General features: G+C 33.8%; 1 protein-coding gene across 2 annotated transcripts in view; it reads right to left on the reverse strand.

The window, feature by feature from the left end:
* Positions 1-27,642, reverse strand: part of LOC149089001 (serine/threonine-protein kinase ATR-like) — a 159,354-nt gene that overhangs the window by 16,333 nt on the left and 115,379 nt on the right. For both annotated transcript variants that reach the window (XM_089251216.1, XM_089251211.1), the window contains exons 51-63: positions 21,625-21,735; positions 21,075-21,143; positions 19,970-20,172; positions 18,290-18,419; positions 18,038-18,127; positions 15,567-15,674; positions 11,467-11,624; positions 9,406-9,501; positions 9,003-9,156; positions 7,817-7,882; positions 7,236-7,321; positions 5,183-5,291; positions 4,874-4,987 (exon numbers count right to left, since the gene is read on the reverse strand). In XM_089251216.1, coding sequence (XP_089107342.1) covers positions 4,874-4,987; positions 5,183-5,291; positions 7,236-7,321; positions 7,817-7,882; positions 9,003-9,156; positions 9,406-9,501; positions 11,467-11,624; positions 15,567-15,674; positions 18,038-18,127; positions 18,290-18,419; positions 19,970-20,172; positions 21,075-21,143; positions 21,625-21,735 — 1,494 coding nt within the window. The remainder of the gene's footprint in view (positions 1-4,873; positions 4,988-5,182; positions 5,292-7,235; positions 7,322-7,816; positions 7,883-9,002; positions 9,157-9,405; positions 9,502-11,466; positions 11,625-15,566; positions 15,675-18,037; positions 18,128-18,289; positions 18,420-19,969; positions 20,173-21,074; positions 21,144-21,624; positions 21,736-27,642) is intronic.

Raw genomic sequence — 27,642 nt, forward strand, 5'->3', positions numbered from 1 at the left:
GTTTATACTGCATTAAGTCAAAAGTTCTATTAAATTTCAAACACCTATCACAGGATTTTTTCTTCAGTCTAATACAATGAATAGTATATTTGGAGAATAAAGGAGGATATCTATGTTTAAAGGCAAATTTGATGGGGGACATAATTGTCGAAGGCAGAGCAGGTATGAGAATAAAACATGTCAACAGCATCATCAACATTTGGAAGAGTAGATCAACTTTGCCCAAGAATATTAAGAAGTCATCAACATTAATAGATAAGTTCAAATAATTCCAATTGTAATGGCTAAAAACTGAGTATTGTAATAGCTCAGACAAGAATTACTAACAGTACATTTAATGCAACGAATATCGGAAAAACAGCAAATCAAAAAGCCAGGTGATGTTTATCTATAGACACAAGTAGTAAATCATCTTTTGTAACCTCAATTAAGAAAAAACATATATAAAAACAATAATATATATATTAAACACACTGAAAAACCAAAATTTACTACTTGAACATAACAAACATTTTCAATTGAATATGAGGGTCGTTTGATAGTTAAGGTAAAAACTATGTTTGACCAAATCTGTAGAATTTGGTGGATAAGAGATTGGTGTGAAGCCTAATTTTGCAATTTGGCCATTGCAATGATGTATCTGTGAGATAGGGCTTTTTTGTGCATCAACCTTGGCTGTTTTATCAGAACTGTTATTTCAAATTTCCCAGAAGTATGGCATAATGTTTTTAATTAATGTCTGATCCTTCTGAAATAAGTTTATATAGACAGCATCTTGAGAATCCAGGGTTGGTAAAAAAACCAAAAAATGGGTTTTTTGGTTTAAACCGGTTTTTTGTTTTAAATAGTATTAACATTAAAAACAATAAAATTTCTGAAAAATCATTCAAACTTCTAACAATTAATTAAAATAAAATGTTTATTAATGTAATTAACACTATTCCCATATTAATTAATCAATAAATATTTCTTACATTTTAACAAAAACTAACTTTTGCAATTTAATTATTTTTTGCTTAACTCAATGGATTACTTTGTGTTTGAAAATTCTTTTAATGTTATTATTAATCATATATAAAGATGTATTAATGGATTAATATAAAGATATTTTCTCCAGTTACTTTCAGTATGCTTAATTAGGAAGCTATTTTGCAAAAACTAATAAAAATTAAGTGAATATAATCTATTTAATGAAGCATAAATAATGCAGATTAATTAACAATGATTTATGATATACAGGGTGATTATAACTAAGGTTCTGATTTCAAAACACTTTAGAAAAGAACGATTGCCAGAATGACTTGAAAATTGACATGAATATTCCTGAAGAAATGGAATTTTATTAAGTAAAGGGGAGAAAAAAAATACTTAAAAATGTAAAATTAATGACATCATCCAACACATGGGAAATTTGCTCGCAGAATGGAAACAATAGCCAGTCATGGCAAAATGATAACTTAATTATAGCATTACATGATTTCATAATTCATGGAAACATCACAAAAAAGTGAAGTAATTGAACAAATAACTATAACTTACTCAAGAAATGTTAAATATGTTGTCCACCGTGTTCTGGCTATGAGGTGAAAGCACAAAAATTCTTGTTCAACAACAGATCAGAGTATGCCATGGTCATGATGTGGATGCGCTTAAAATTCACCTTTATTAAACCAAACGCGTCCCCACGTTAATATTATGCACTGAAGCTTGCAATTCAACAAAGTTTGCAATCCAACCACCGTTCATAACATTTTGAGGTACCCCCCACAGCCAGAAGTTGCAAGGGTTAATGTCAAGTGAACTGACGGCCAGCCAGGTGTCATGCCATCCTGTTATTGTCAAATGCTGGGTCTTCAGCAGCTGCTTTGCTGGTATTGCAATGTGCATCTTGATAGAAGTTCTATCCACACACTGATGCTGTGGAAGTGGCGAAATGATGTGGTTGCACAAAATAGATTATACTGCTGGCCAAGTACAGCATCATCTACTTGCCCATTTTGCACTATTTCCCTTTTGCAAAAGAAATTTCCATTGCTTCAGGAGTATCCATGCAAATTTTCAAGTCATTCTGACCAGTACTTATTGTATAGTTTTGGAATCAAAACTTTAATTATAATCACCCTGTATATAGCTGATTATTTTTCATGAATCTGTTACTACTATACAGTAGAACCTTGATTAACTGGGCTTAACTATGAAAGTATAAAAAAAACTTGAATATTAAAGCTGGGTGATATACAGTGTGAGATGCGCTACTTCTTATGGGAAAGAAAATTTAAATGTCTGTGAGGTAATGTAACTACTAGTACAATAGAACTAGTCTTTGTTCTTTAGGGACAGCTGGTGTCTTTATTGGATTATAGGACCACCTGCCCCTTGCATGATGGTGTCTGTTGCTGCTTCTTTGTGAAGGGAAAAGAAACCCTGTGAGATAATACACCACTACATTTAGACGTGTGATGCAATCCTTATTCATGAATTTGCTAAAGATAGAGCATCAGAATTTAGCCAAAGGTTAGAAAATATGGTAAGAATGAGAAATTTTGGCTTCTGTATATAACTTTAAACAACTAAGATACTTTATATGAAAAATATATATATATTCAGGCCACTTTTATGAGACTTTTTGAAAAAAACCACTTATACCATCTTATTCCATTTAAAGATATAGCATCAAAATGTACCCCAAGAATATAAATTGTGGTAAAAATGAAAAATTTTGGCTAATAATGAACCATTGATATTTTTCAAGGAAAAAATAATATTTAGGCCACTTTTATTTGATTTTTTGAAAAAAAACCACTTAGTTAAAACCAAGGTTTAAACCAAACAACCCTGTGAGAATCCCTAAAAAATGTGATGTGGCCATCACTTTTCCAGAAGCCTTTGCCTTGTTTGGTACCATTTCATCATGCTCCATCCACTGCTGTGACGGTTGTTTTCACTAGTATACAGTGGTAGTGGTGAATCCATGTTTCACTGTCAAAAATTAAAGCTGAAAATATTCAAGGTCAGGTGCCAATATATAGACATTCTTTTGAAATGTCTTATGCACATCTTTTGAATCAATCATCAGCAATCGCAGCACCCATCTCACACAAAGTTTCCTCATTTCCAATTTCTCATGGAGAATATTGCAAATCTGCTTCTAATGAGATGACCATAATATCAGCTATCTCAAGCACCTTTAATCTGTGATCGTCTATGATGATACTATAAATTTTTTCAATGATTTCCACAGTGGTGGCTTAAACCAGGCACCCAGGTTGTTGTTCTTCTGTGGATGTGAGGAGTGTTTTAATTCATTGATCAAAAAATAATCCATGTATTTTAATGATGATGCAGGGAGTCCCCATGAATTTATTCCAACTCAGCTCTGATCTAGATAGCTTTATACTTTTTTAAATATTTTTTTCACTGCAAAGCATATAGCATATCCATTCCCAAAGTAACTACTACAATCCAATGAATCACAAAGCTCTTTGTACTCAAACTTGTTCATGATATTTGAAAGTAAAAAAATTCAAGGCCTATTCAAGTACTTTTCCGGGCAAACTTAAAACATTCAAGGACATTCATATCATGGTTGATAAAAATCATGATTTCTTCAAAAAAATGGAATTGGATTTTCTTAATTTATATTAAACTCCCGCTCATTTTCAATTTCGAGTTTGAAATGCCAATTTACTAAAGATATATAATTTTAAAACAATTATGTAGTTCTTATTTCAGCTTGTAGACAATATCAAATCCTAAAGGTCGTGCTTTAAAGGAAAAAAAAAACCATTGTGTAGCTTAGTATATAAATCACATTTAAGCAGAAATAATTTTATGTTTCAAACAGTATTGAAAGTTGCTTTCAATAAAAAGAATCAGAAAGCATCTAGTCATATAGGTGACCATATGACCCATATTTCCTGGAACATTTGTGTATTTTCATGTAATTTTGGCCATCCCAACTTTTTCATAAAAATGTCCCATTATTTCCCTCATTTTTAACAAAGCCTATTTGAATTTTTATTCTTTACTGAAATTGTTAAAATTATTTTCCAAATTCTATAAATTTTATTATCATAATTATGGATACAAATATGAATATTTATCTCCTATATTTGTCATATTAATGTTTTTTCCCAGAATTAAATTAAAATTCATTTAAATCTATTGATTTAATACAATGGTGCTTCAATAATTAGCAACTCTGCTTACCTTTTGCAATTATTTTTTGGTGACAACTAGCGATTTATCCAAGAATGATGTCACTCTCCACTATCCATACAAAGATTTTTAACAGCTGGCTGTGCGAAGATATATTTTGGAAAGAGAGAAAATTCAACTGCCCCTGCGGTGAATCGAACCCATGTCCTTTCACTTTCCGGGTGTGAACACCCTAGACTACAGCAGCAACGAATACCTCAATTTTTCATTGGAGTTTGCGTGCACTGAACTAGCGATTTTCCCATATTGAAGCAATATTTTAAGCACAATATTTTGCTGCTAGACTTCAGGCAATATCTTTTTAAGCACAGAAATACCTCAGGTATGTGTGATTATATGTTCTGTTTTGAACATTGTCCCATAACTCAGCATTTTTGCCCCAGTGGAACAAAGTTTAGGGGGAATTTAGTTGAGGGGAGACAAAAATTCATGGAAAAAATTCACATAAAAATATTTTCAAGCACTCATAAGTACTTGAAAATAATAAAAAATCTTTCAAGGACTTTTTTGAAGACAAAAATTAATTTTTTTTTCAAGGACTGTACAAACCCTGTTGTTGTGACATGTTTTGAAGAGTGATACTTATAATATTGTAATAATCTGAAAGCGATCATAATCAATCATATGACCCTGGTAAACAGAAGAATAGCTTTACCTTTATCAGATAATTCACTTGGCCTTCAATAGACAGTGGAAGTCCCTGAGATTTGTTCTTTGACCTGATAGTACCTTTCAAGCGTTGTTCAATATCTTTCACATGCGTCAATCCCTGAAAAAAAAATTAAATCAATAGTGAATCTTTTTATTTTCTCTCACATACTCAAAATATTAAAATTGGAGCAGAGAAAACAAAAAGAAATGTGCAATAAAAGACTAGTCAAGTATTATGGTGCATAAATGTACTTTGCAATGAATACATGTGAAAAAAAATCTTTATAAGGGAAAAACCTGTACATGAACATACCATTTCATTACGAATTTCTCCACTTATGAGTGGTTGTTGCTGTCCTCTGGAACCCCTTGAAGATCTGCTCCACTCAACCAGCGGGTCATGTACAAATGGTCTCAAAACACTGTATAAAAATGAACAAAAACACTATATAACTCATGCTTTATTCAACAATGTTGCTATGTTATTCTTAAAAACTCATTATAATGAAAAGGGTGACAATTTTTTTTGGAAGTTTAGATATTTTCAAAAGCGAATTACAGTAATGTATGTTAAAGTTCCCCACTACCTCCAGTTTGCAATTTGAATGTGTAGCAAAACTTGGTGAACATTCCAGACAGTTGTCAATAATTGTTATCATGCAAATTTAATATGTGGGTGTTCTATTTTTTAATCTGAATATTTTCAACTATTCGTCAGAAACCTCTACTCATTCATGCTTCTTATTGGCGAGTTTTTATCTTTTAATGCTTTTGATTACAAAATCAAATAAATTAATATTTCACCATCACTCACAAGATACACTGGAATAGAAAATTGTTCCCAAACCACAAATGGAAAGCTGGGGGTACGGGGGATCACCCTTGTAAGGAAGCAACCGCAAGGAGCCAACCCATTTCGAGGTTATTGGTTCATAATGAAAATAGATTCACTTGCTGCCACATAAAATTTGATTTACGGTAAGCTACTGCATTTAGTACATAATAATAAAGTTGGCACTTGTTATAATGGCCCCATGTTAGTAGTGACCATTCCATTACAAAGATTGGTAGGATAAGTCTCAAATGTTTTCATAGAACGACTATCATATAGGTTTTACTTTCGATATAATGACCCTCCCAAAATAACATCAGCTTTTGATGGGATGAAGAAGTCATTACATCGAGCGCCGACTGTGCCATCATTTACAGTGGGTACTGTGAGTATTGTGATGTAATAAATGCAGCAGTTTACCACAATTTGAATTTTACATTTCGCTTCCAAGTGAATCTATTTTCATTATGAACCAATAACCAAGAAATGGGTCAGCTCCCTCCTCCCTGTAGCAACAGTATCCCCCGGCAGCCCCATATCCCCCATCTTGCCACATTCTGGTACAAACCCCTTACCCTGTACACTGGCTATGTAGATCATGCATAAGTACCAAAATAAACCCATAAAAATAGACCAGACAATAGCAGGAAACAAAAAAAAAACCAATTTTTTCATAGTGAAGGCCATCTTTATTTCAGATTTCAACAAACATGATGCCAGGTTCAATCACTGATATCGGATTCGATTTGATCTTATCACTCCAATAAATTATTTTTAACCACACAGATTAAATGAACATAATAAAACCAACAACCAAAATTTGTTTCATTTCTATAAGTGCTATCATAAAAAACCATTAATGTAATCAAAATCATTATTCTGTCTCCTATTAGGGTTGCCATAGCTAATAATACTTGAGGAATTATGGGTAGTATGAAAAGTAGCTAAATTTGTCATGGAGAATTCGCCATCTCTCTACATCCCTCTTTCAGCATGTGCCCTGATTATAAAAATCTTGTCTAAAGATCAGTCAGAATTAAGCATCTTAGAACAGCAAACCATTTCAAAGTAACTGGATCCTTTCAAACAGACAAAATAGGATTTTGAAAATGTCAAACAAAAATTTGTTGTATAGAAAGCTAATAAAAAAAAATTTTCGTCAAGGTATAAGATAAGAGTTCAATCCATCTTGATAATCCTAACGTGTGCTAAAGCAATTTTTCCATTTTTATATAATTTTAGATGCATTGTTTCTATTTAAATCTAAACTATGATTAAAAAGACAAGGAGTGAAAAAAAAAGGGAAAGGTTCGGAACTTTTGGACATGGACTGTGTGACTTTTAATGTTGAACATATTATTTGACTACACAGTTAGCTGCTGAAATAGCTGCTTCATGAACAAAAACAGTCATGGTCTACAAGCACTTACCTTTCCCGAATATCTTTAAGCAAAAATTATTAAATAAGTTTTGTAGCCATTGCATGCAAGACCAACAGCAAAGGACAATGAATTACAGAAAGATAATTAATTACCTCATTAGTGCATCAGTCTGACTTCTCATAACTCTCATGGTGGCTTCACAAGCTCTTCTAAAGACACCTTCATAAGATGTTGGTCCCTGAATAGAAAAAATAAATAAATGAAAAAAAATTCCCATAAAAATTTTTTGTCAGACGTAAAAAATACAACAACCCTATATAAGAGCATACATCAATGAAAAAAAAGAAAAACAATAATATATATTATGGTGGTCATAAAAATATATAGTGGCAACATTAGTTCCAACAAGTCACAATGTTCTTGCTAAACTTTCCTGCAATTATTTTCAATGACTTTCTTTCTTTCTTTCAAACTGAGCACAACTCTGGCAATTTACTATGGGCATTTTCATTGACAGCAAAATTTAGGACTTGAGCATTGGAGAGAAGATTTATTGCTAAAGAAACTGATGTAAGTTAACAGTGAATTTTGATAATCAAGATTTTATCGTATTATATTTTTTTAAAGTAACAACATTTCAACTAAGAAAACTTTTTAAAGCGATTACTGTGAAAACATGATTTATTCATGTCATATTACTTTAATGATAAAAAAATCAATCACACACACTAACCATAGCATGAACCATGTTATGAGTTAATCTGAAGGGTACACATTCTGGGCAATCCATAGTTTCTCCCTGTACCAAATAGAAGCAAAAAAGATCCATAAAAGTATAATTGTTGCGGAAATAAATTACTGAGGAGTAAAAACAAAATACAAAACAATTATTTTTAGTCATTTTTCAGGGAGCAATCATCTAAATAATGTTTCTTGAATATATAAAACAATCATTAAAATGGTAATTATAAACTTTCCTCTTTCTTCCAAACCAAGCACAACCTATGTCTCTCGCCATAAGCAATTTACTACCAAATGAGCTGTGCCGGAAGTGTAAGTATGGGTACCTAACAGTCTGAGGGCATGTCTTGTGTTGTGTCTGATATTTCTGTGCTATCATCTATATTTCAGACATGAAGTGAGTGAAGTGTAATGATTGAATATTTGTACCATTTGTAGGAATGTTGCTCTCTGTGGCGAAACATTTTAATGGGGAGATTGGTTCACATTCGTGCCTCAAAGTTGGGGACCACAGAAAACCAACTTCAGCGGACCATGATAATTATACACTACTACTAAATCAGACATGCACCTCATCTATATTCCTCTGCAGAACTTCTACCGATTGGTACATGTGTGCGTGGGTGTAGTGAACCTTCCATGGAGTTAGTTTTTGTATAATGTTTATGTATTGTGTTACAATCTACCATCAAATTTTCTAACTATGCATGAAGTGTAATGATTGAATAGTATACCGTTGTAGGCCTGTTGCTTTTTGCGGCAAGACTTTTTAACGGGGGAGATTGGCTCACATTTGTGCCTCGAAGTTAGGAACCACAGAAAACCAACTTTAGCTGACCACCACTGGTTCCACTGGATTCTGGTTCAAACCTGAGTCCCCGTGATGCTAGTCCATCACTATGACCACTCGACCACCACAGCGGCAATAATTATATGGTGTAAAATAAAATATTTGATTGTTTAGACATCTGCTTTTTGTGCCTTGTTATACCCAGCAATTAAGGTTACAATGGCTACTATTTTAGCAAAAACAAATTTAGTCTGGGGACAGATGAAAACCCCAGAAAGGACTGAAACCAACTAACTATGGATACAGCAGTGCTTCTATATAGAATTCTTACTAATTTGTGTAATAATTTCACAATTTTTCGGGAAAAACCACTATTCAACAAACCTACCTTGTTGAAAAGACAATTCAGATCAACATGAACAGAATCACCACAACTGGAATCAAATAGAATATTCTCTCCATGTCTGTCTCCTAAACCAACTATGTACCCGACCATGCTCATCACTGCAGTAGTACGAGCATAAGACAATCTAGCCAAGTACCTATGGAAAAAAAAATTGCAATCAATGATAATCATACTAGGTGAACGTTTGTGGAACTGTAATAAAAACTGACATAAATTTTCAACTGCAAACACTACTTTTTTTACAGCATAAATAAAACCCATTTAAAGGATTTATCTTCTTAGTAATAAGCTTTTTTTTTTTTAATTTTTGAGACATGCTGTAATAGACAATTAGCAGTGAGCACACTGGTAAAATTACTAATTTTTACAGAATGGCTTCACTCACCAGGCTGTAGGATCAGGGAAAGCAGAGAGAAACCATTCGCTGAACATAGGAGGAAACTTGGGCAGGAACTTGTTACGGAAAATATTCAGCTTTTGCCTGTACCAATTGGGAAAAAAACCAAACAGATTGCAATAATTTTTAATGTTTTTTGTAAAAGTAATTTTTGTAATTACCATATTTTAACATGTATATGGAATGCCCTAATTTTCTGGACTTCAAATTTGGAAAAAAAAAGTTGAAAAGATATATCTGTAATACTATACATGTATAAGAAACCTCTCTTATTTTTGAGACCCAATTTTTTGGAAAAAAGGGTTCCTTATACACATTAAAATATGATACTTTTACTTTTGCAGATTTTTTCTAATTCAACTTTTACAACTTTGATAAAGAATAAAATCCTTAACAAAATTGTTATATGTCACATAAAACAAAAGATTGATAAAAACTTGCATAAATTATTGAAAGTAAGTTTTATGTTACAACCTTTATTGAAAAATGATGAAATATTTTGATATTGAAACTAAAAAAAAATCATTCTTGTAAGTTTTGATAAGAGACTTAATATTTTGGGTTGAATTTTTTTCTTTTCCTTTTTAATAATAAAATGGTGGAAAAACAACATTTCCAAACATCATAGCAGTTGTGTTTTATCTCTTGATATCAAAAATACTTCATTGTTAGTTTAGTTCTTTGATGTACATTCATAACAATGCTTTGCAGTATGTTAATTTTAACCCTTAAACTTTGCAATTAGATGACAATCATAGTAGTCTGAATAACTTTTTGAAAATTTGCAATGCAGAAGGGAGGAAAAAAAATTTTCTTGCATATCATCATCATAAACAACCATCTTTGATTCACTGCTAGATGTAGGTCTCCTCCAAGTTTTTCCATTTTGTTCTGTCTGATGCTTTTGCCATCCAGTTGATTCCAGCCACCTAATCCATGGATCTAATTACTCCATCTTGTTTGGGGATGCCTTCGCAGACGTTTAGCACCACTGGGGCACCAATCCAGATTACTTGTCCATCTGTTGTCCTGTCTTCTTGCAACAATATGTCCAACCCATTTCCATTTTAGGTGTTTATTTCTTACTCCATGATATCATATACTTTTGTTTGACTCTTTATCCACACGATTTATGTTTCTCCATGATGCCTAGCACACATCTTTCCATGCTCCTTTGTGCAGTCTGTAGTCTTTCTATCGTTTTGCTAGTGAGTGTCCATGTTTCAGCTCCATAATGTGCTGGTAGCGAATACTGGTTGAATACCTGTCTTTTCAGGCATAATGGCATGTTGCTCTTCAGAATCACACAGTTATTGCCAAAAATGCACCACCCAATCGTGACCCTTCTGTTTATTTCATTGAGGATACTGTTGTCCATGGTAATTTCTTGTTCTAGGTATACATAGCTTTGTACTTCTTTTATCTCTGTATTGCTGAGCAAAATCTGCTTCTTCAAAGCAAACGAGTTGAACATAACTTTATTCTTTTGCTGATTCATTTTTAAACTCACCTGAATATTGGTCTTCGCCAGTTCTTGTATCACTTCTTCTAATTTATCTAGATTATTGCTGATAATAACAATGTTATCAGCAAAATATAAATGGTTGAGAAATTCTTCATTTATTTTTATAATTCTTTTCTCATCCCAATCCAGTTCTAAATACTTTTAAAACAGCAGCAAATAGCTTTGGTAAAACAGTATTTCTTGTCAGACTCTTTTTCCAAGTTTATTTTATTGTGTATACAAAAAAGTATATTTCTAACTATTTCAGCAATTTAAAGATTAAATAAAACCCACTGTACAATGAAAACTACTTATGGCTGTTTCAGAACTCACTATGCTTCAAAACAGCTAGAAAAAGTTTTTAATAGTTCTTACTATAAAGTGCATTTTTTATTTGTTAATATAATGTTGCATTTTGTTTTTATTTATTTTGGTTAGCAAAGTTGTCTGGTGTGAGCTTTTATGTAATTTTAAGGTTGAACTTTGTGTTTTACCCAGGTTCCATGTAAATGACAGTAATGCAGAGAATAAACAGCTTTACATACTCTGGGGTGGCATTTCTTTGAGGCATCATTGCTCTTACTTCTCTTCCTGAAACATGTAGACCTTTATTCTTGTAAATTTGTAGTATTATTTGCCTAAATCCTGACAGATTTGGAACCCATTCAATGAGACCACATTCTTCGTTCAAAGGAACAACTGCCTGAAAACGTAAAAACATCTTAGTGGAGGCACATGGTAAATTATCATGTTTTTAGCTAATCTGCTGAAAATTCTCTATCACCATTTAGATGATGAAACATCTATTTCAAAATAGTAATTTAGTTGAACAAATTGGTTGCTAATGCTGAAGGTAGAATGTTCTATTTACAGAAGTATTTATTTATTCAATATTGATTGGCCGAGGCCTATACAAGAGGATGGGGAATTTATATATGGCAAAAGTGACGATTGATGCTACGAGGGAATTTGGAAATCATGGTGCAATCTACAATATTTGATGGTAGGTTGTTCCAGTCAATAATAGTTCTTGGGAAAAAGCTAAATTTGTGACAATCTGAAGAGGCAAAGATGGGCTGTAATTTTTGGGAATGATTGAGTCTAACAGAGAAATGTGAAGGTTTGATTAGAATATTGGAGGTGTCAATATTAAAAAACCCATGGAGGATTATGTAAAGAAAAGTTAAACCAGAGATAAGTCGAAGAGAGGAGAGCGGTTGGATATTGAGTTGGCGCTTGAATTCCGTTATGGAGACAGATGAAAACCAACAGTTAAAAATGAAACGAGTGGACTTATTTTGGATAGATTCTAATTTGTCTGTGTTGGTTTGGGTGTGGGGATCCCAGGCTTCACAAGCATAGGAGAGGGCAGGGAGAATATATGTTTGGTAGCACAAGTGACGAACATGACGGGTGGAGTATTTTAAGTTACGGTGAAGGAAAAAGAGTTTTTGGAGACATTTATTAAAGATATAATCAACGTGAAGGTTTCAGCGGAGATCAGAAGAGATTATAATGCCCAGGTATTTATAATGGGAAACTTCAGAGATCAAAGACATTGAGTTACTGGAGTCTCAATTTAAAAGTGAACCAAGGTATTAGCAAAATAAATTTTAATAAAAGGGCTTCAACTGGAAAAAACAATGTTTGATTTATAAACTTGGGATATAATGTAAAAAGAAGAGCTCGGGTGTTTTGAACAAATTAAAGGCAACAGCGATTGTCATGCTATTCTGAGTATTGTACTTGTCTTATGAGAAACAATTACAGTAATTTCCAGTAGTAAAGCCATGACTTATACAGGTTTAAAACTTAATTTTTAGCTCTTCTGACTAATTCAAAGCCATGGCTTATCAAAACTTTTTCTTTCTAACTTCAAAGGATTTTCACGAGTTTTTTTAAATGAACACTTTTGTATGTATGTATGTCTTTAATTATGGTTAAAAAAATACTTTTCACTCCATGAAAATGTTTAATATTTAATCAGTGATATTACAAAATCCTCAAAGAAAATTCAAATGGCAAATTAAATGTAAAAAATTTAATTGGTAAGTTAAATGTACAAAATAATCTATTATTCAAATTTTTGTGGTTGTCTTTCCTTCAGTTTTTGAATGAAAATAATGCATGGCTTATAAAAAGCAACAGCATATAAAAAGTAACAAGGTTTCTACAAAAACTTTTTTTTTTCCCTCCACACATTTTTCTGGATGCGGCTTATACAAAGTGCATAGGTAACAGGGTGTATGGCATTTTACTGGTGAACCGTTGATCCTAGAGACATACTTTCAATTATAAAAAGTATCTAAATAATGTGTAGTACTCAGATACGTCATTGATGTTGCAAAAAGGGGTTGTATAGTTACTAAAATAATAAAATTAACTTTTTATACCATCCCTGTGTGTCCAAAAACCCAGTTGAAAAGTCGTTGCCCATGTCTTTCTTGATGCCAACTAAAAAAAATCCATGTTTTTAAGTGCAATATTCAATGATATATTCAAATTCTAAACACGGAGGAAAGTTGGGAAAAAACAGCATTAAATGTGGGAAAACTGTTTTACCATATTTAATGCTGGTTTCTAATTGGAAGTGTGTCTCGGGGAAGTGTGCAACTCAATGGTTCATTAGTAAAATGCCATATACCCTGTTACCTATACACCCTGTATAAGCTGCATCCAGAGAAATGTGTGGAGGAAAAAAATAAGTTTCTTTAGAAACCTTGTTTTATTTACCAGCGATAGGGAGTTGCTCCAGACCAACTTAAACAGGGTTGCAGCATGGGCAAATGAATGGAGCATGACGTTTAGCGTAGATAAGTGCATGGTTGCTCATTTTGGTTCGAACAACCCACGGTTCTCTTACGAGTTGAATGGTGTCACTATCCCGGATGCAACTAGGGTCACCGATTTGGGAATCCTCATTGACGAGCGGCTTAGGTTTTCTGAACATTGTTCAGAGATGGTTAAAAAAGTGAATAGAATGCTTGGTCTCATTTTCAAAAAGGTCTCTTCGCGTTCTCCTAAAGTCATTCTTCCGCTTTTCCGAGGCTTAGTTTCCCCCTGGACTGGAGTATGCTGTAAGGTTTTGGAGACCATACCTACAGAGGGACATAGAATTGGTTGAAGGGGTGCAGAGAAGAGCTACATGTGTCCTTATTGGAACACAGGGCTTGAGTTATGAAGAGAGACTTCATTTTTTGAATATGTTTACATTGGATGAATGCAGATGTCGAGGAGATATGATCGAAGTGTTCAAAATTTTCAATGAGATGGATAGAATGGACCATGAACTTTTAGTACACCGCCAATCGACTGCTTTTACAAGGGGACACCAGTATTGATTGGTAAGGGACAATGCAAGGTTATGGTGTGGCAGGGAATTTTTCTCTAATAGGGTTGTCAATAAATGGAACAGCTTACCCCCAGAGGTAGTAAATTGTAACACAATTGACACGTTTAAAAAGAAGTATGATAAACATTTTGGGATAAATCGAGAAGCTATACATACTTAGAACAAGACAACCATAAGTATTCTTTATGGGCATTGTATAATATTTTATCATGTGTATATATTGTTTATAATGTTTCTAATTACATTTTTAATTGGGTTGCTTTATTTTTAAAATATATGACATCCATATTTGTTATGGGCATCTTTTTCTCAGCCACCTTTCTGGGCATTTTGCCTGTTGTGGCGTTGTATTTGTATTTATTCTGTACTGGCCAAACTAATTAATTTTTATACACGTATTAATGTTGTGGAGATATAAAATGAATTAAAGATATTGTAATGAGAAAATCTGCTTTGAAATACAAGTTTTTCCAGTAGAAGTAACTTTCAAGAATGAGTTAAACTCATAGCTCAAAGTATCACTGGATTGAAAATTTCTTGCAATCATCCAAAATTTGAGACTGGAGAAACTGTGAGACACCCAGGCTCTGTTGCAAGTGAGATTGGCCAAACTATACATTATCATAAGCAAACAACGGAGAAAACAACTACTACTACTCAGCCATATATGCACCTTGTACACGTTCCTCTGCAGAATTTCAAAAGAATTGGTATATGCTGGAATGTATGTACTGAGCTTGTATGTGTGGCCCCTAACATATTCGTGTTGTAAGAGTTGTGCTTGTTTTCTGATCTTGTTGGTGCTGCTATCTCTCTTCTTTACCTAGAAGTGAAGATGGCAAATGCTTGAATTTTCATGTTGTATAAGTACCATGTTGATGGTCTGCCTGCTTGCTGCTGAGAGATTTTTTTTCAAATCAGAGATTAGCTTGCACTCATGCCTTGTAGTTGGAAACAAGCGAAGCGAAAACAATTGCAGCAGCACACATGAAAATAATTCTGACTTCAATCTGTGAGTAAATGTAATTTCCATCAGTATGTATAACATAAATACCCTCTGTTCCACATTTATTCAAACTTTAAGGTGATTTTTAATGAAGTATCACAGATTTTTGTTTTATCACAGAGTTCATAAGTACTGACGAATAGGAACTAATAGTAACTTTTTTTTAAGTATCAATTGTGTTCTACTGCAAATTCATTCCTTTCATTTTTATGTACTTTAGTGCTAAATGGCTTATTTCTTTCTGATGTAAATTGCAAGTAACAACTACGTGTAAAAAAACGACTTACATAAGTACGAATATAAAGCTGTCGTTTCCTTGCTTCTGGGTCACTTCTGAGGTAACGGTTGACTAAATTATTGAACTCCATCAAACGACAATCTTTTCGCAAGTCATCCTGAAAAACATGAGAAACTTATGTGAATGTACAGAAAATTTATCATCAAAATAAGTCATAATATGAGCCCTCATTTTCTTCTGTGTGATGATTTTAATAATTTAAATTTACATAATATGCTACTACTACTAAATCACACATGCACTTCATCCACATTCCTCTGCAGAACTTCCAACAAATTGGTACATGTTGTGAACCTGACGTTAAGTTTGTTTTTGTGTACTGTCATCAGTTTCCTCTAACTATGAGTGAAGTGTAATGATTGAATAATTTATATATTGTTATAGGCCTGTTGCTCTGTGGCGAGACTTTTTAAATGGACAAATTGTTAAAAAGTCTCACCACAGATATACGGGATATACTGTAACCCTAAGGCCCTCCTCACATGGGGAAGCTAAAGTCTGGCGACTGATAAGAGAAATCGTATCCCGAAGAATAACATGTATATCGCTATGGAAGCCCTCACACGAGGAAATAGCTGCATTGGCAACAAAATATCCAATGCAACAATCACTTGATGACTGCCATGCTAGTCGCATGCCAACTTTTGTTACGAAACCATCTAGCATTCCTTCATATTTTCGTCATTCGAGTTTGGAAGATGGGTGACTTAGCGTTAAATTTAAAATTTGTTTCGGAAATTGAAAAGCATCCAGAGTAAAAATAATAATAATAATATCAGTTGAAAGATATTCAAAAAATAGATCACCGAAAAAGCATTTAATGAAATTGCGACAGAATTTCAGCACACAGGTAAATACACAATTTCTTTATTTAAATTGATATTATTTTGAAATTATAATGAAATCAGGGGTGTTGGAAATGTTTCGAAACTGTGGGTGCTGATCTTTAGTTTTATATCAGGAATTTTAATTTCTGAATCAATTCTGGGAGTGCTTGGATCCATGCCACAAATTACAGTGGGTGCTGAGCACCTACAGCACCCCCGGCTCCAAAGCCACTGACTGAAATGGTAAATCAGGCCCATCATTTCAACTTTTTGGGGGGGGGGGCAAAGGACATATACTCACTATGTATATACCATTTCTAGTGTATTTTTAAAAGCGATTGTCCCCTGACCCCCTCCCAAATGACGGGCCTGTGGTAAACACAGTGCTGTCTTAACACATGGGCCCATTTGGGTATTCCCCCCAGGGGGTTTCAAAAGATGGGGCATCATAAAAATTAGACCTGATAAAGAATTTCAGAAGTAACCATGTGAATTTGCCAACTAGGGCCTCAGAAAAAACACATGGCTCGTGAGCCCATGATACTCTTGAAACGGACGACCCTGGGTAAGCACCTCTAGGAATTTTCAAAATATGGTCTGCTTTCACAACATGTACCTAAACAAATACATGTTCTATAGGGATGTTCCCTGATTTTTCCCCCTTACTTAGAATGTCTGTAATTTAGGTCACGTACACGCACATCTATGTGTGGGAGCATTCGGGAAAACCATTCCCTGAAACTTAAACAATTCAAGTTGTCTCTAGTTTTGCCTACAGTTAATTTTTTGCCTCTCGGAACTGTAGCTTTTGCCGTTTCATCTCGTGAAACTACTCAAAACCCTACATGACAATACTTAATAATTAATAAACAATAAACTAATATAATAATAAATTCAACATATAAGTACTGAGGGACATATTTATTGAGGAAAAACAGACATTTTATTGTGAATTTTTTTTCATTGAAATCACTTAAAACAAATGAAATTACACTAAAAAGTTTCATAATTTTACCATTTTATTGTCATTTGAAAATTATGTCAATTTAAATAAAGAAATTTTGTATTTACTTGTGAGCTGAAATTCTGTAGCAATTTCACTTTTACAATAAAAATTATTTCACTTATTTCTTTGTAACGATTTTTACTTATTTTTGATAAATTTTGATTTTTCCAACCCTGCCTGAACCAAAAGATAAGCAGAACTATAGACTGTAAGGTTTTTACTCAGTTTCCCAGGTTTTGAATATTTTTTTACTATCACCGTGTGAGGGAGAACGTTCAACGTGCAACTTGACTCGTTCAACTAAACTCAACTCTCAATTTGAGGCAACTCGAATTCGATTTTAGTTCTCCCGTGTGAGGAGGCCCTAAATGAGAATCATAGAATCAACCATTGTAATCGAGTGGCACACAAAAACATTAATTTATCTGTGGGTTGGTGGTGCCCTTTTACATCTACTCTCTCAATATTAGCACTGGTTGGATAAAGGTTAGTCACTGCTGCTCTACATGATAGCTTTGGAAACATTTTTAACTAAAACATTTTGGGCATTTGTTTCTGCTTTGTCTGTTTTTTTTTTATACAACAATTATTAGTTTGTTGATTCAAAAAGCTGAGAAATTGATTTACTTTGGGTTTGCATATAATGCCATATTCCCGTCCATCACTTCCTTTGATAACAATCTTCTTTGGTCTCTGAAGAGAGGTAAATATTTCAACCTAGAATATGACAGATGAAAAGAAAAACTAAGTTATACATCAGCATTTATTATAAAATTGTAATTCATTTAATTATATACTTTTGCATATATTTAAACATAAAAACGAAATCATAATTGAAAAAAGACAAAATTATCAATCAAATTGATATCTGATACTTACTGAGTCGAGAAACCCCTGAATATAGATAGTGTTGAAAGGGAATGGATTATGATTTGCATTTGATGAAAAGCCACTTGGTAAGGTGACAATCATTTGAGTTTGTAGAGGCAACATGACCTGGCTGAAATTCCTAGAGGAAAAAACACAACTTCAGGTAAATAAGCCACTGGGGCGCAGTAGCCCGGTCGATAGGATGTATAAGCTGCAACTAGAAAAATGACTGGGAGATCATGCATTTATATCGAATTGATAAATTAGGAAGCATTTGCAGGGCTCCCACTCAAGAAATTAGAAGAAGTAGGAAAAGGCAGAACTAGAAAGTAGGATGGGGGATGGTAACCCCCTTAGACACAACATAATCATATCATAATAATTAAAAAAAATTAAATTACTTTTTTTTTTTTGCGATATTTTAGTATCCTATGATATTGACTCAAGCCAAAGCAAAATGGCAAAAATGACTTGGTTACAAAAACCATTTTTGTCCAAAACAGTGTGTGTACTAGCAATCATAGATAATTCCCTCTTTTCAAAATATAAATTAAATTCTTTTTTTGGAGTCTTCCACAGTCCAGCCTATCAGCTCTCTGAGAATGCACAGCAAGTTATGACATGTACGTTTTTTAACAATGACACTCCTTCCAGACCACTTTCACAAGTACAGTACAAAATGTAAATTACAAAATCTGGTGTAAATAAGTCAAGGTGAACCGGATGGTTTTTCTGCACTGCCCATCCTCTTTTTAAAGGGATTTGTTTACATTTTACTGATTAATACCAGTGTAATCATTTTTGACAAATGAAGCACTTTCATTTCTAGCCCTTTGCTGAGCATTGCAAACATTGTTTATGCCTCTTCATGCCTTAAAAATAAGAAGACAATTAAATGCTATTGGGCAGCATCAGAATCACCCAACCTAGCCTATGTACCCAACTGCTTTGTTATGTAAACTGTTGTTTCACCTACACACAAATTGTGCATCATAATTTTGAATGATGAATGTTAGTTACTATACAAGACAATGAAGTCGTAAATACAAAATTATTTTTCCCCATCCAGATAGAAGTTTTTATCGACTACTCTACTTGTTGAACCCTCAAACTAAGCAAAAGAAAAGTTAATAAACCAAATGGAATGGTCCATATACACTCCCCACATAACCTTGAAAACGATACAATTTTTGCTTTAACAAAATCATTAATTGCAATCTACAACATTTGTGATGTTTGGCAATATATCAATGATTCCCTGCTCAATTAAAACCAATTACACAAATTTTGTTGATAGGATTTGGTAGGAAAAGTAGGACAAAAACTAAAAACCAGGACACAACTCAGAAAGTAGGACAAAAGTAGGATATGTTACCAAAAAGTAAGACAAATAGGAACCCTGCATTTGTTATAACATCAAAAAAGTTTCAATTTTTACTTATTATGTGCTATATAATAGTTATACGAATCGTTAATTAAATAAGATGACAAAAGACATGATGCTAGACATGATTTATCTAATTCTGTTGATTATCAAGGTTCACTATACATAAAAATCAAGTAGAAACTAGGAATCTATTTCTTTTTTTTACAGTAGCATGGTCCACAATGTGTTAATGATTCATAAATTTGTATGTTGTTTGAAAGTTAATAAAATTTTTCATGTGTGATTCTATTTGGATTTCTCACCTGTCTTCAACCATTCTAAGTAAAATGGGGAAATGTTCCTTCATACTGGCTGTGTTCATATCCACTATACTCTTATTGCTTAGCTCAATCAATTTATCAGCCAGTTTTGTAGTGTCTTGAATAAACTTGCTCAACTCAGGTTTAAGGGACATTGCCTCATGAAATATCTTTTTGCATCTTTGAGTCCTTTTTGGATATGAAGACTATATGAAATAAAAATGAAGTTGAGTTTAACATATCAAATAAATTCAAAATAATCAAAAGTATTGTTTGTGGAATAACTTACAAACAAAAAATTAAATATGTACATCAAACTTTGCAAATAAATGGTAATCATGCTTAAATGATTAAGTAAAGTGATATCATCACTAATAATTTATTACAGAATCACATTCATTAGCTGAAACGTGTGACAAATTGTTTAATTAGTAACAAAAACAGACTGAAAGCTCCACGGTTGGATAAAATAATATTCACAGGGAGATGAGAAAAACCTGAAGATCTTTATATTTCACACTATGTACACAGCCCAGTCACATGAGCTTCATTGGTATTTATGTAAAATAAATAGTCCGTGCGTGATATGCTATGCGGTGTGGTCAGCTCCTTTATGTCAATGTGATCCACACACTAAAACTTCTGTAGGCAAAGTCTGAAATACCACAAAAAAAACTTCATAAGCCGAAAAATTTGTAAGCTGAGTTACTTGTTAGCCCAGATATTACTGTAGTTGTGTGGTAGAAAAAAATTACTTTGATTGAAATACAAGGTTTTTTTTCTGAGGAAAATTCATATGCATGATTGAAAAACTGCTCATAAATAAATTACATATGAAAGGTTTTTTTTTACATCTATGAAAAAAATATTCTTATTGATTCCAAACAATGAATTCTTTGTTGACTGTACGATTCTACTGTATGATGTGAAAAAATTGAGGACATATGCATGATTGTTAGTTCACTGAATAAAACTCAACTTAGCTGCCATAGCATAATAAGAAAACTAGAACCACAGATAAATTCTGATAGTAATTATTGTGAATGGTTATTTGAATTTAACCATTAATGAACCAATAATAAACTGATCATAAAAACTTAGTGTGTACTTTTGAAACTGCAATCATCATCCAAATGCACTGCTGCGAATGAGTTACCAGAAGTTTAGCAATGATTTTCTGAAAAAACAATAGAAATATTATCAACTACATAAAAAAAACCAATGCACGTGACATTTAAAAGTATTTCATTTTTGCACAATATAAGTGTGACAAGAGAAAAGTCCCACAAATTTCATACACTTTGTTAATTTTTTTAAAAACACATCTGTAGAAAAACCTTTAAAACTTTTTTTGGTATACATGTAATACAGTCTGACCCCCTAATAATGACGTCAGAAAAAACAGTGAAAATATTTGCTATACATGAACTTCATTATAACTGTACTGACTTGATAAGCATAGATAAGCAATACAGAATTCACAAGAAATGGAAAAACTTTGTAACGGGAGAAAATTTGAAGTATCCAAATTCATTATAAGCAAGTCTGACTGTATGCTGTATATAAATAAACTCTGATACATCTATTAGAAAGCATTGATAATAGATTCATTGATAAGATAATTTAATATAATTTAATATGTTAAGCCAAACACATACCTCAAGCTGATTAGAGATGTCAGAATGAGAATGACAAATACGAGAAATCATTTGAGGAAAAGCTGTCATTAGAAGATACAGAGGCAATCCTTCATAAAGTGTTGGTATGACCTGAAATGATATTGTAATAATATATAAACATTAATGTATACAGTACTTGATTGATAAAATCTTGATAAAATTTACAAAATTTATTTAAAAAATTTTTATATCCTGTAATGGAGTGTAATCTCAAAGGACATGGCTCACAAGATTCATCTGAGATTATACTTTTCTCTGGCTAAATTATGAAAAAATATACATTGCCCCACTTTAAAAAATTGAAGTAGTATGCGTGTTTGTATAATATAGGTGATTTAAAGTTGAAGGCATTTTGTTAAAATCAAAGAATTTTTAAAACATCCCCTAAAAAAATCCACATCAGTCCAATTAAGAGAGCCAATATGACCATACATATTATGTTAAAATCACTAATTGAATGAGAATAGTGGTTTTTTAAAGAAGTAGGGTCTGCATGTTTGCTTCAGAACAAAGATGAGGTTAGAATAACAATGAAGCCAGTGAGTATGACATATCACAGAGGGTGCTTGGTTCCCTCAGTGTTCGACCAAGGAGGTCCTTGGGTAAGTGCAGTGCTAATTGAAAAATACTGAATTAGAGGGGGAAAAAACATAAATAAGTAACATAGTGTAGCGTAGTGGTGAACTCATTTTTGCCAATGAGATAACAAATCATTATTCTTGATTAAATGATTTTTAATTTTAAATAACAATATATGTACATTCTACATTTTAGTTAAAATACTTTAGTGTCGACCACGTTGGTCGCACATCCATTCACTATCTCGGTTCGTCTCTCTCTCTCCAAGTTCTTATCTCTCGTTAGACGACGGCGTACTACTCTACAGGAGCAGGTGTTTACAACCGGCAGATGTTTTGTCTGCACCCGCCGGGGCAGTCCACATAAGTTCAAGGGGTAGGATTCCATGGACGTCACAGCTTCCTCCCCCCTTAAAGAAATTTCCATTGGGATTTTCACAATGGAAATTCACAATCTAAATTAACCACAAATAAGCTTATAAGAAGATTGCAATAAAATTATATTAACACTTATATAGGGGTATATTACCACTGAAGTACCATGTCAGGCAAATTGAGGCACAAAAAAAATTTAAAAAAAAACATTGTTCGCGATACATTGCAATTAAATCACAGAAAAGTAAATTTTAAAAATAAAAAATAATAATATGATACGTAGAATTTTCTGGGTTTATATATAACCGAATTCAAAATAATTTTTGAACAACAAACAAAAAAAACACAATTCTTCATTAAACTCTGCAATTATAATGGAATAATATAACACAAAAAATAACAAGAAAAATTAAAGCATTCATACATAAAATTTTCGAAACATTCAACAAATTGCAAGTCATTCGGGAATATTACGACTTAGCACATCAGCATTCCTATTTTTGCGACCAGGTCTGTGCTGTATCTGAAAGTCATATTGTTGGAGTGACAATGCCCAATGCATCAGACGCTGGTTTGTGCTACAATTCTTCTGTAACCACACGAGAGGATTATGATCAGTGACAATCAAGAATTTTTGACCATCTAGATAATAGTGTAAACGTTTAACAGCAAAAACAATGCTCAGACATTCCTTCTCAGTAGTAGTGTAGTTTCTTTCTGCCTGAGAAAACTTTTTGCTGAGAAAAAGTATAGGATGTTCTTCTCCTGCACTATCCTCTTGAGCTAAAATTACACCCATTCCCATATTTGACGCATCAGTCTGCACAATAAACTGCTTAGAGAAATCTGGTGCATATAGCACTGGTTGACTAATTAACTTGTTTTTCAAATAAGTGAAACTCGCATTACACTCAGGAGTCCAGATGATTTCTCCTTTCTTTTCTTTCCCTTTTAAAGCTTCTGATAACGGTGCAGCCAATACCGAAAACATAGGAATGTAATGACTATAATACCCTACCAATCCTAAAAAAGCTCTGATTTCAGTTTTGGTTTCTGGAGTAGGAAACTTTTCAATGGCCTCTATTTTCGCTTCACATGGTTTCCTATGCCCCTGCCCAACTATATGACCCAAATATTTGACATGATCTTGGGCGAAACGACATTTTGATGGTTTTAGTGTTAATTTAGCTCCCTTCAAGCGTTCTAACACTAATTCGACATGTTTCAGGTGTGTCTCCCATGACTCAGAAAATATAGCTATATCATCGAGGTATGGTACAGCGAAATTTTCGTATTCTCTTAGTAATTCTGCCATAAGTTTACTAAAGAAATATGGAGCATTTTTCAGACCAAATGGCATGCGTAGTGGCCTGTACGTTCCGAAACTGGTAACAAAAGCGGCAAATCTTTGAGCTGTGGGACTCAATGGAATCTGCCAGTATCCTTTGGATAAATCTAACAAGGTAATAAATTTTGCTGATGAAACTAATTCAAGCCTTTCTTCGATATTTGGCAATGGAAAAAATTCGGTGCGTATCACCTCATTTAACCGGCGATAATCAATACAAGGTCTGGGATCCTTATGTGGTGCTTCAACTAAGATCATTGGTGAGGTATAATCTGATTCCCCTACTTCAATTATTTTCAAATCTAACATTCGTTGAATTCCAGTTTTTAAAATACCATTCTGTCGTTGAGAAATCTTATACGGCCTAGCTCTGACGGGCTTATCATTTATCAACGTGATATCATGTTCAACCAGATGGGTCATTCCTGGTTCGTTAGAAAACATCTCAGAATATTTATTCAACAGTTTATGCAATTGTTCAATTCTTTGGGGATCTATACGTTCAAGCAAGTTACTTTTCTGGACAATGTCTTCAAAATTGAAAATATTTGGATTGGTATCCAAATGGGGAAAATCTATATCATTGTCCGTGTACCCATCATTTCCTACGCAATCCAAGAAATTAATGCTCTCGGGTCTTTTGTAATACGGTTTTAGCATATTTACATGATATATTTGTTCTTTTCTATCCGGAAGCTTAACAATGTAATTCGTCTCGGACAGTCTATTTTGAATTACACCGGGACCAGTCCACTGAACTGCTAACTTATTCGGTTTAGAAATTGCAAAAATGAGTACTTCGTCACCTTGCTTAAATTCCCTTTTCACAGAATTTTTATCATACCATTTTTTCCTAGTTACCTGTAATTCTTCCATTTTGCTAACTGCCAAGTCCTGACACCTTTTCATCCTATTTATGAGTTTAAGAACATATTCTGTAACAGGACTTTCCTCATCCCCTGACTGTGTCCACTGTTCATACACTAATGTTTCTGGAGTTCTTAGATTCTTCCCGTGCACTAGTTCTGAAGGAGTGAACCCTGTACTTTCGTGTGTAACTGTACGTAACGCTAACAATGCTAGCGGAAGGTGTTTTTCCCAATCGGGCCCAGATTCTTCACACAGACACCGCAACAAACGTTTAATGGTTCTGTGAAACCGTTCCACAGGGTTGGACTGTGGGTGATACATGGAGCTGTGACTCACCTTAACCCCAAATCTCTGAAAAAATTCCGAAGTGAGAGCACTCGTAAACGACGTCCCTTGATCACACTGTACTTCTTTCGGGAAACCTGTCCTGCTAAATATCTCGAGTAGTGCATTGACCACACTCACTGATTTAATATCAACGACCGGTATAGCTTCTGGGTATTTAGAAGATAGACACATGGCTGTAATGATGTACCGTTTCCCAGTTGGAGTCTCTGGAAGAGGTCCACAAGCGTCTATGTTAATTTTTGAAAATACTTCCTGAATAATGGGAACCAATTTGAGAGGTGCCTTCTTCTTTTCGTTAGGTTTTCCCGCTCTTTGACATTGGTCACAAGTACGCACATATTCCTCCATATCTTTATAACACCCAGGCCAAAAGAAATATCTCAAAAGCTTATCTTTTGATTTCGTAACTCCTACATGAGCCGAAGTGCTTTCATGGCAAAGTGCCTTAACACTATTTCTGAGTTCTATCGGTACTAGTAGTAGTTTTGTTATGTTTCCGAGGTGGTCCTCATGCATCTTAAACAACAGATTGTTTTCAAAAACATATGTTTTCTTCGCAGTAGGATTTACAGGCTTTTGGGCTAATGCCATTAATTCCCTTAAGGATTGACAGTCCTGCTGCATTTTAGATAGTTTCTTAGAACTAACCTTCAACAAAGACAATTCCGCAGCCCCTTCACTGATTTCTGGCAATTGAAGATTATCACTTTCGTCAACAATAATATCTGATAACAGACGATCATCACCTGCCTCTTCATTTTCTTGCGCGCCTAAACAACTCTCCCCGAGAACTTCAACATTTTTCTCTTCTGGGATGATCCCCTTATTAAACTTTGCTTTCGTTTGAGCCCTTGTTTCTACGGCATTCAACGCCTCTGGGGACAAAAGACAAGGCTTCTCACACCCTTCCAATAATTCCGCCGTACGGTTTCCTAAGAGATACCGCCCCTGATCCAATTCGTTTCTAATGACTGCTGCTTTGGTACATATTTTTCCAAAACTACCGCATAATTCAACATGTGCCAAGGGTAGGCACTTGGGATCAGGATCTAACGGCGTTTTAAGCCATATGTTTTCACCTGTCAACATATCAGGAGTGATAAGCTTCTCACAAACTATATCTATTGTGGCCCCCGAATCCCTCAAAATTTTCATAGGAATGCCATTTACTCTACCAAGGGTTGTATATGGGTCTAAAAGATCTTTTGACCCATCATTAACATAATTAACTGTACCCTCTGATGTTCGCTTCAATTTTGGGCAGTTTGGGCGTAAATGCGATGGCGAACCACATTGATAGCATTTAAGGGACCTACGTTTCTCAAATTCTCTATGTTCTTGTTTTTGTAGATCTTTTTTCTCGTAGTGAGCAGATTTATTAGGGAACTTTTTATCTGCATATTGCCATCTATTATTGCTATACTTTTTGTCCTGAGGGTTTTTCGACCCTTCTCTAACATTCTCGTAAGCATCTAATTTTTCGGCCAATTCATAGGGAGTGATAATTTTCGTCCACTCATCAATATAATGTTCTCTTATTTCCGGTGGAACGCGCCTTTTTATTTGATCTGTGACCATCAATTTTTTTAACCCTTCAAAATCAGTCACTTGCAAACCTTCCACCCACTCATCAAAATATTTAGAAAGTTCAAAAACGAAATCCCGCCACGGCTTGGCTGAATTTCTCTGATGTTTGACAAATTTTAATCGAAAATTTTCTGGGGTCATTTTGAACCTGTTTAGGAGAACCATTTTGATGTGTTCAAAGTTATCAAAATTTTCTTCTGATTCCTTTGCTATAAGTTGTACCACGTCGGGTGGTAAAAGAGCCAACATGGCTGATACCCACTTTTTTTTTTCTACCCCCACTCTTTTAGCTTGCCTTTCAAATAAAGCAAGAAACAACGCGATATCCATTTCCTTTTCATCGAACTTGGGGACAAGCTTTGTCAGCTCATAACTTCCCCCACCGCTTCTTATATCGAAATCCAAACAACCTCGACCCTCGTTTTTTATTGCTGCTTCTAAGCGTAGTTTCTCTAATTCAAACTCCCTTTCTTCCCTTTTTCTTTTTTCTTCTGCCTCTTCCTCCATTTGTTTTCTCGCGAATTCTTCTTTTTTCTGTTTCTCTTCTATTTCTTCCTGAAGTTTTCTCTTAGCTAATTCCTCCCTAGCCTCTCGCTCTTCGACAATATTAAAAAATTGCCCCTTAACAAACTCTTCTTCAAAATCTGCTGAATTCATAATCAGTCTTTTTAGATCCAAAATTCTCATTCTATCATTCACATTCTCCCCCAACTCTTCCGCTAACAACCTCAAATCTTCTTTTCTAGCTTTTGCAAGGAATGCCATAGCTGATAATATTAGTTATACAAACTAACTTCAAAATAAAAGTAATTCAGCTATTTTTCAAGAATAATCAAAATATACAATCTACCACAAATAAATAAAATCAACTGCGTTACATTTTAAACAATA

The sequence above is a fragment of the Pholcus phalangioides genome, unplaced genomic scaffold (assembly GCF_987345545.1).
Source record: "Pholcus phalangioides strain wild (caught in Gottingen) unplaced genomic scaffold, Ppha-v1.0 ptg000003l_1, whole genome shotgun sequence".
In the NCBI taxonomy this organism is placed as follows: Eukaryota; Metazoa; Arthropoda; class Arachnida; order Araneae; family Pholcidae; genus Pholcus; species Pholcus phalangioides.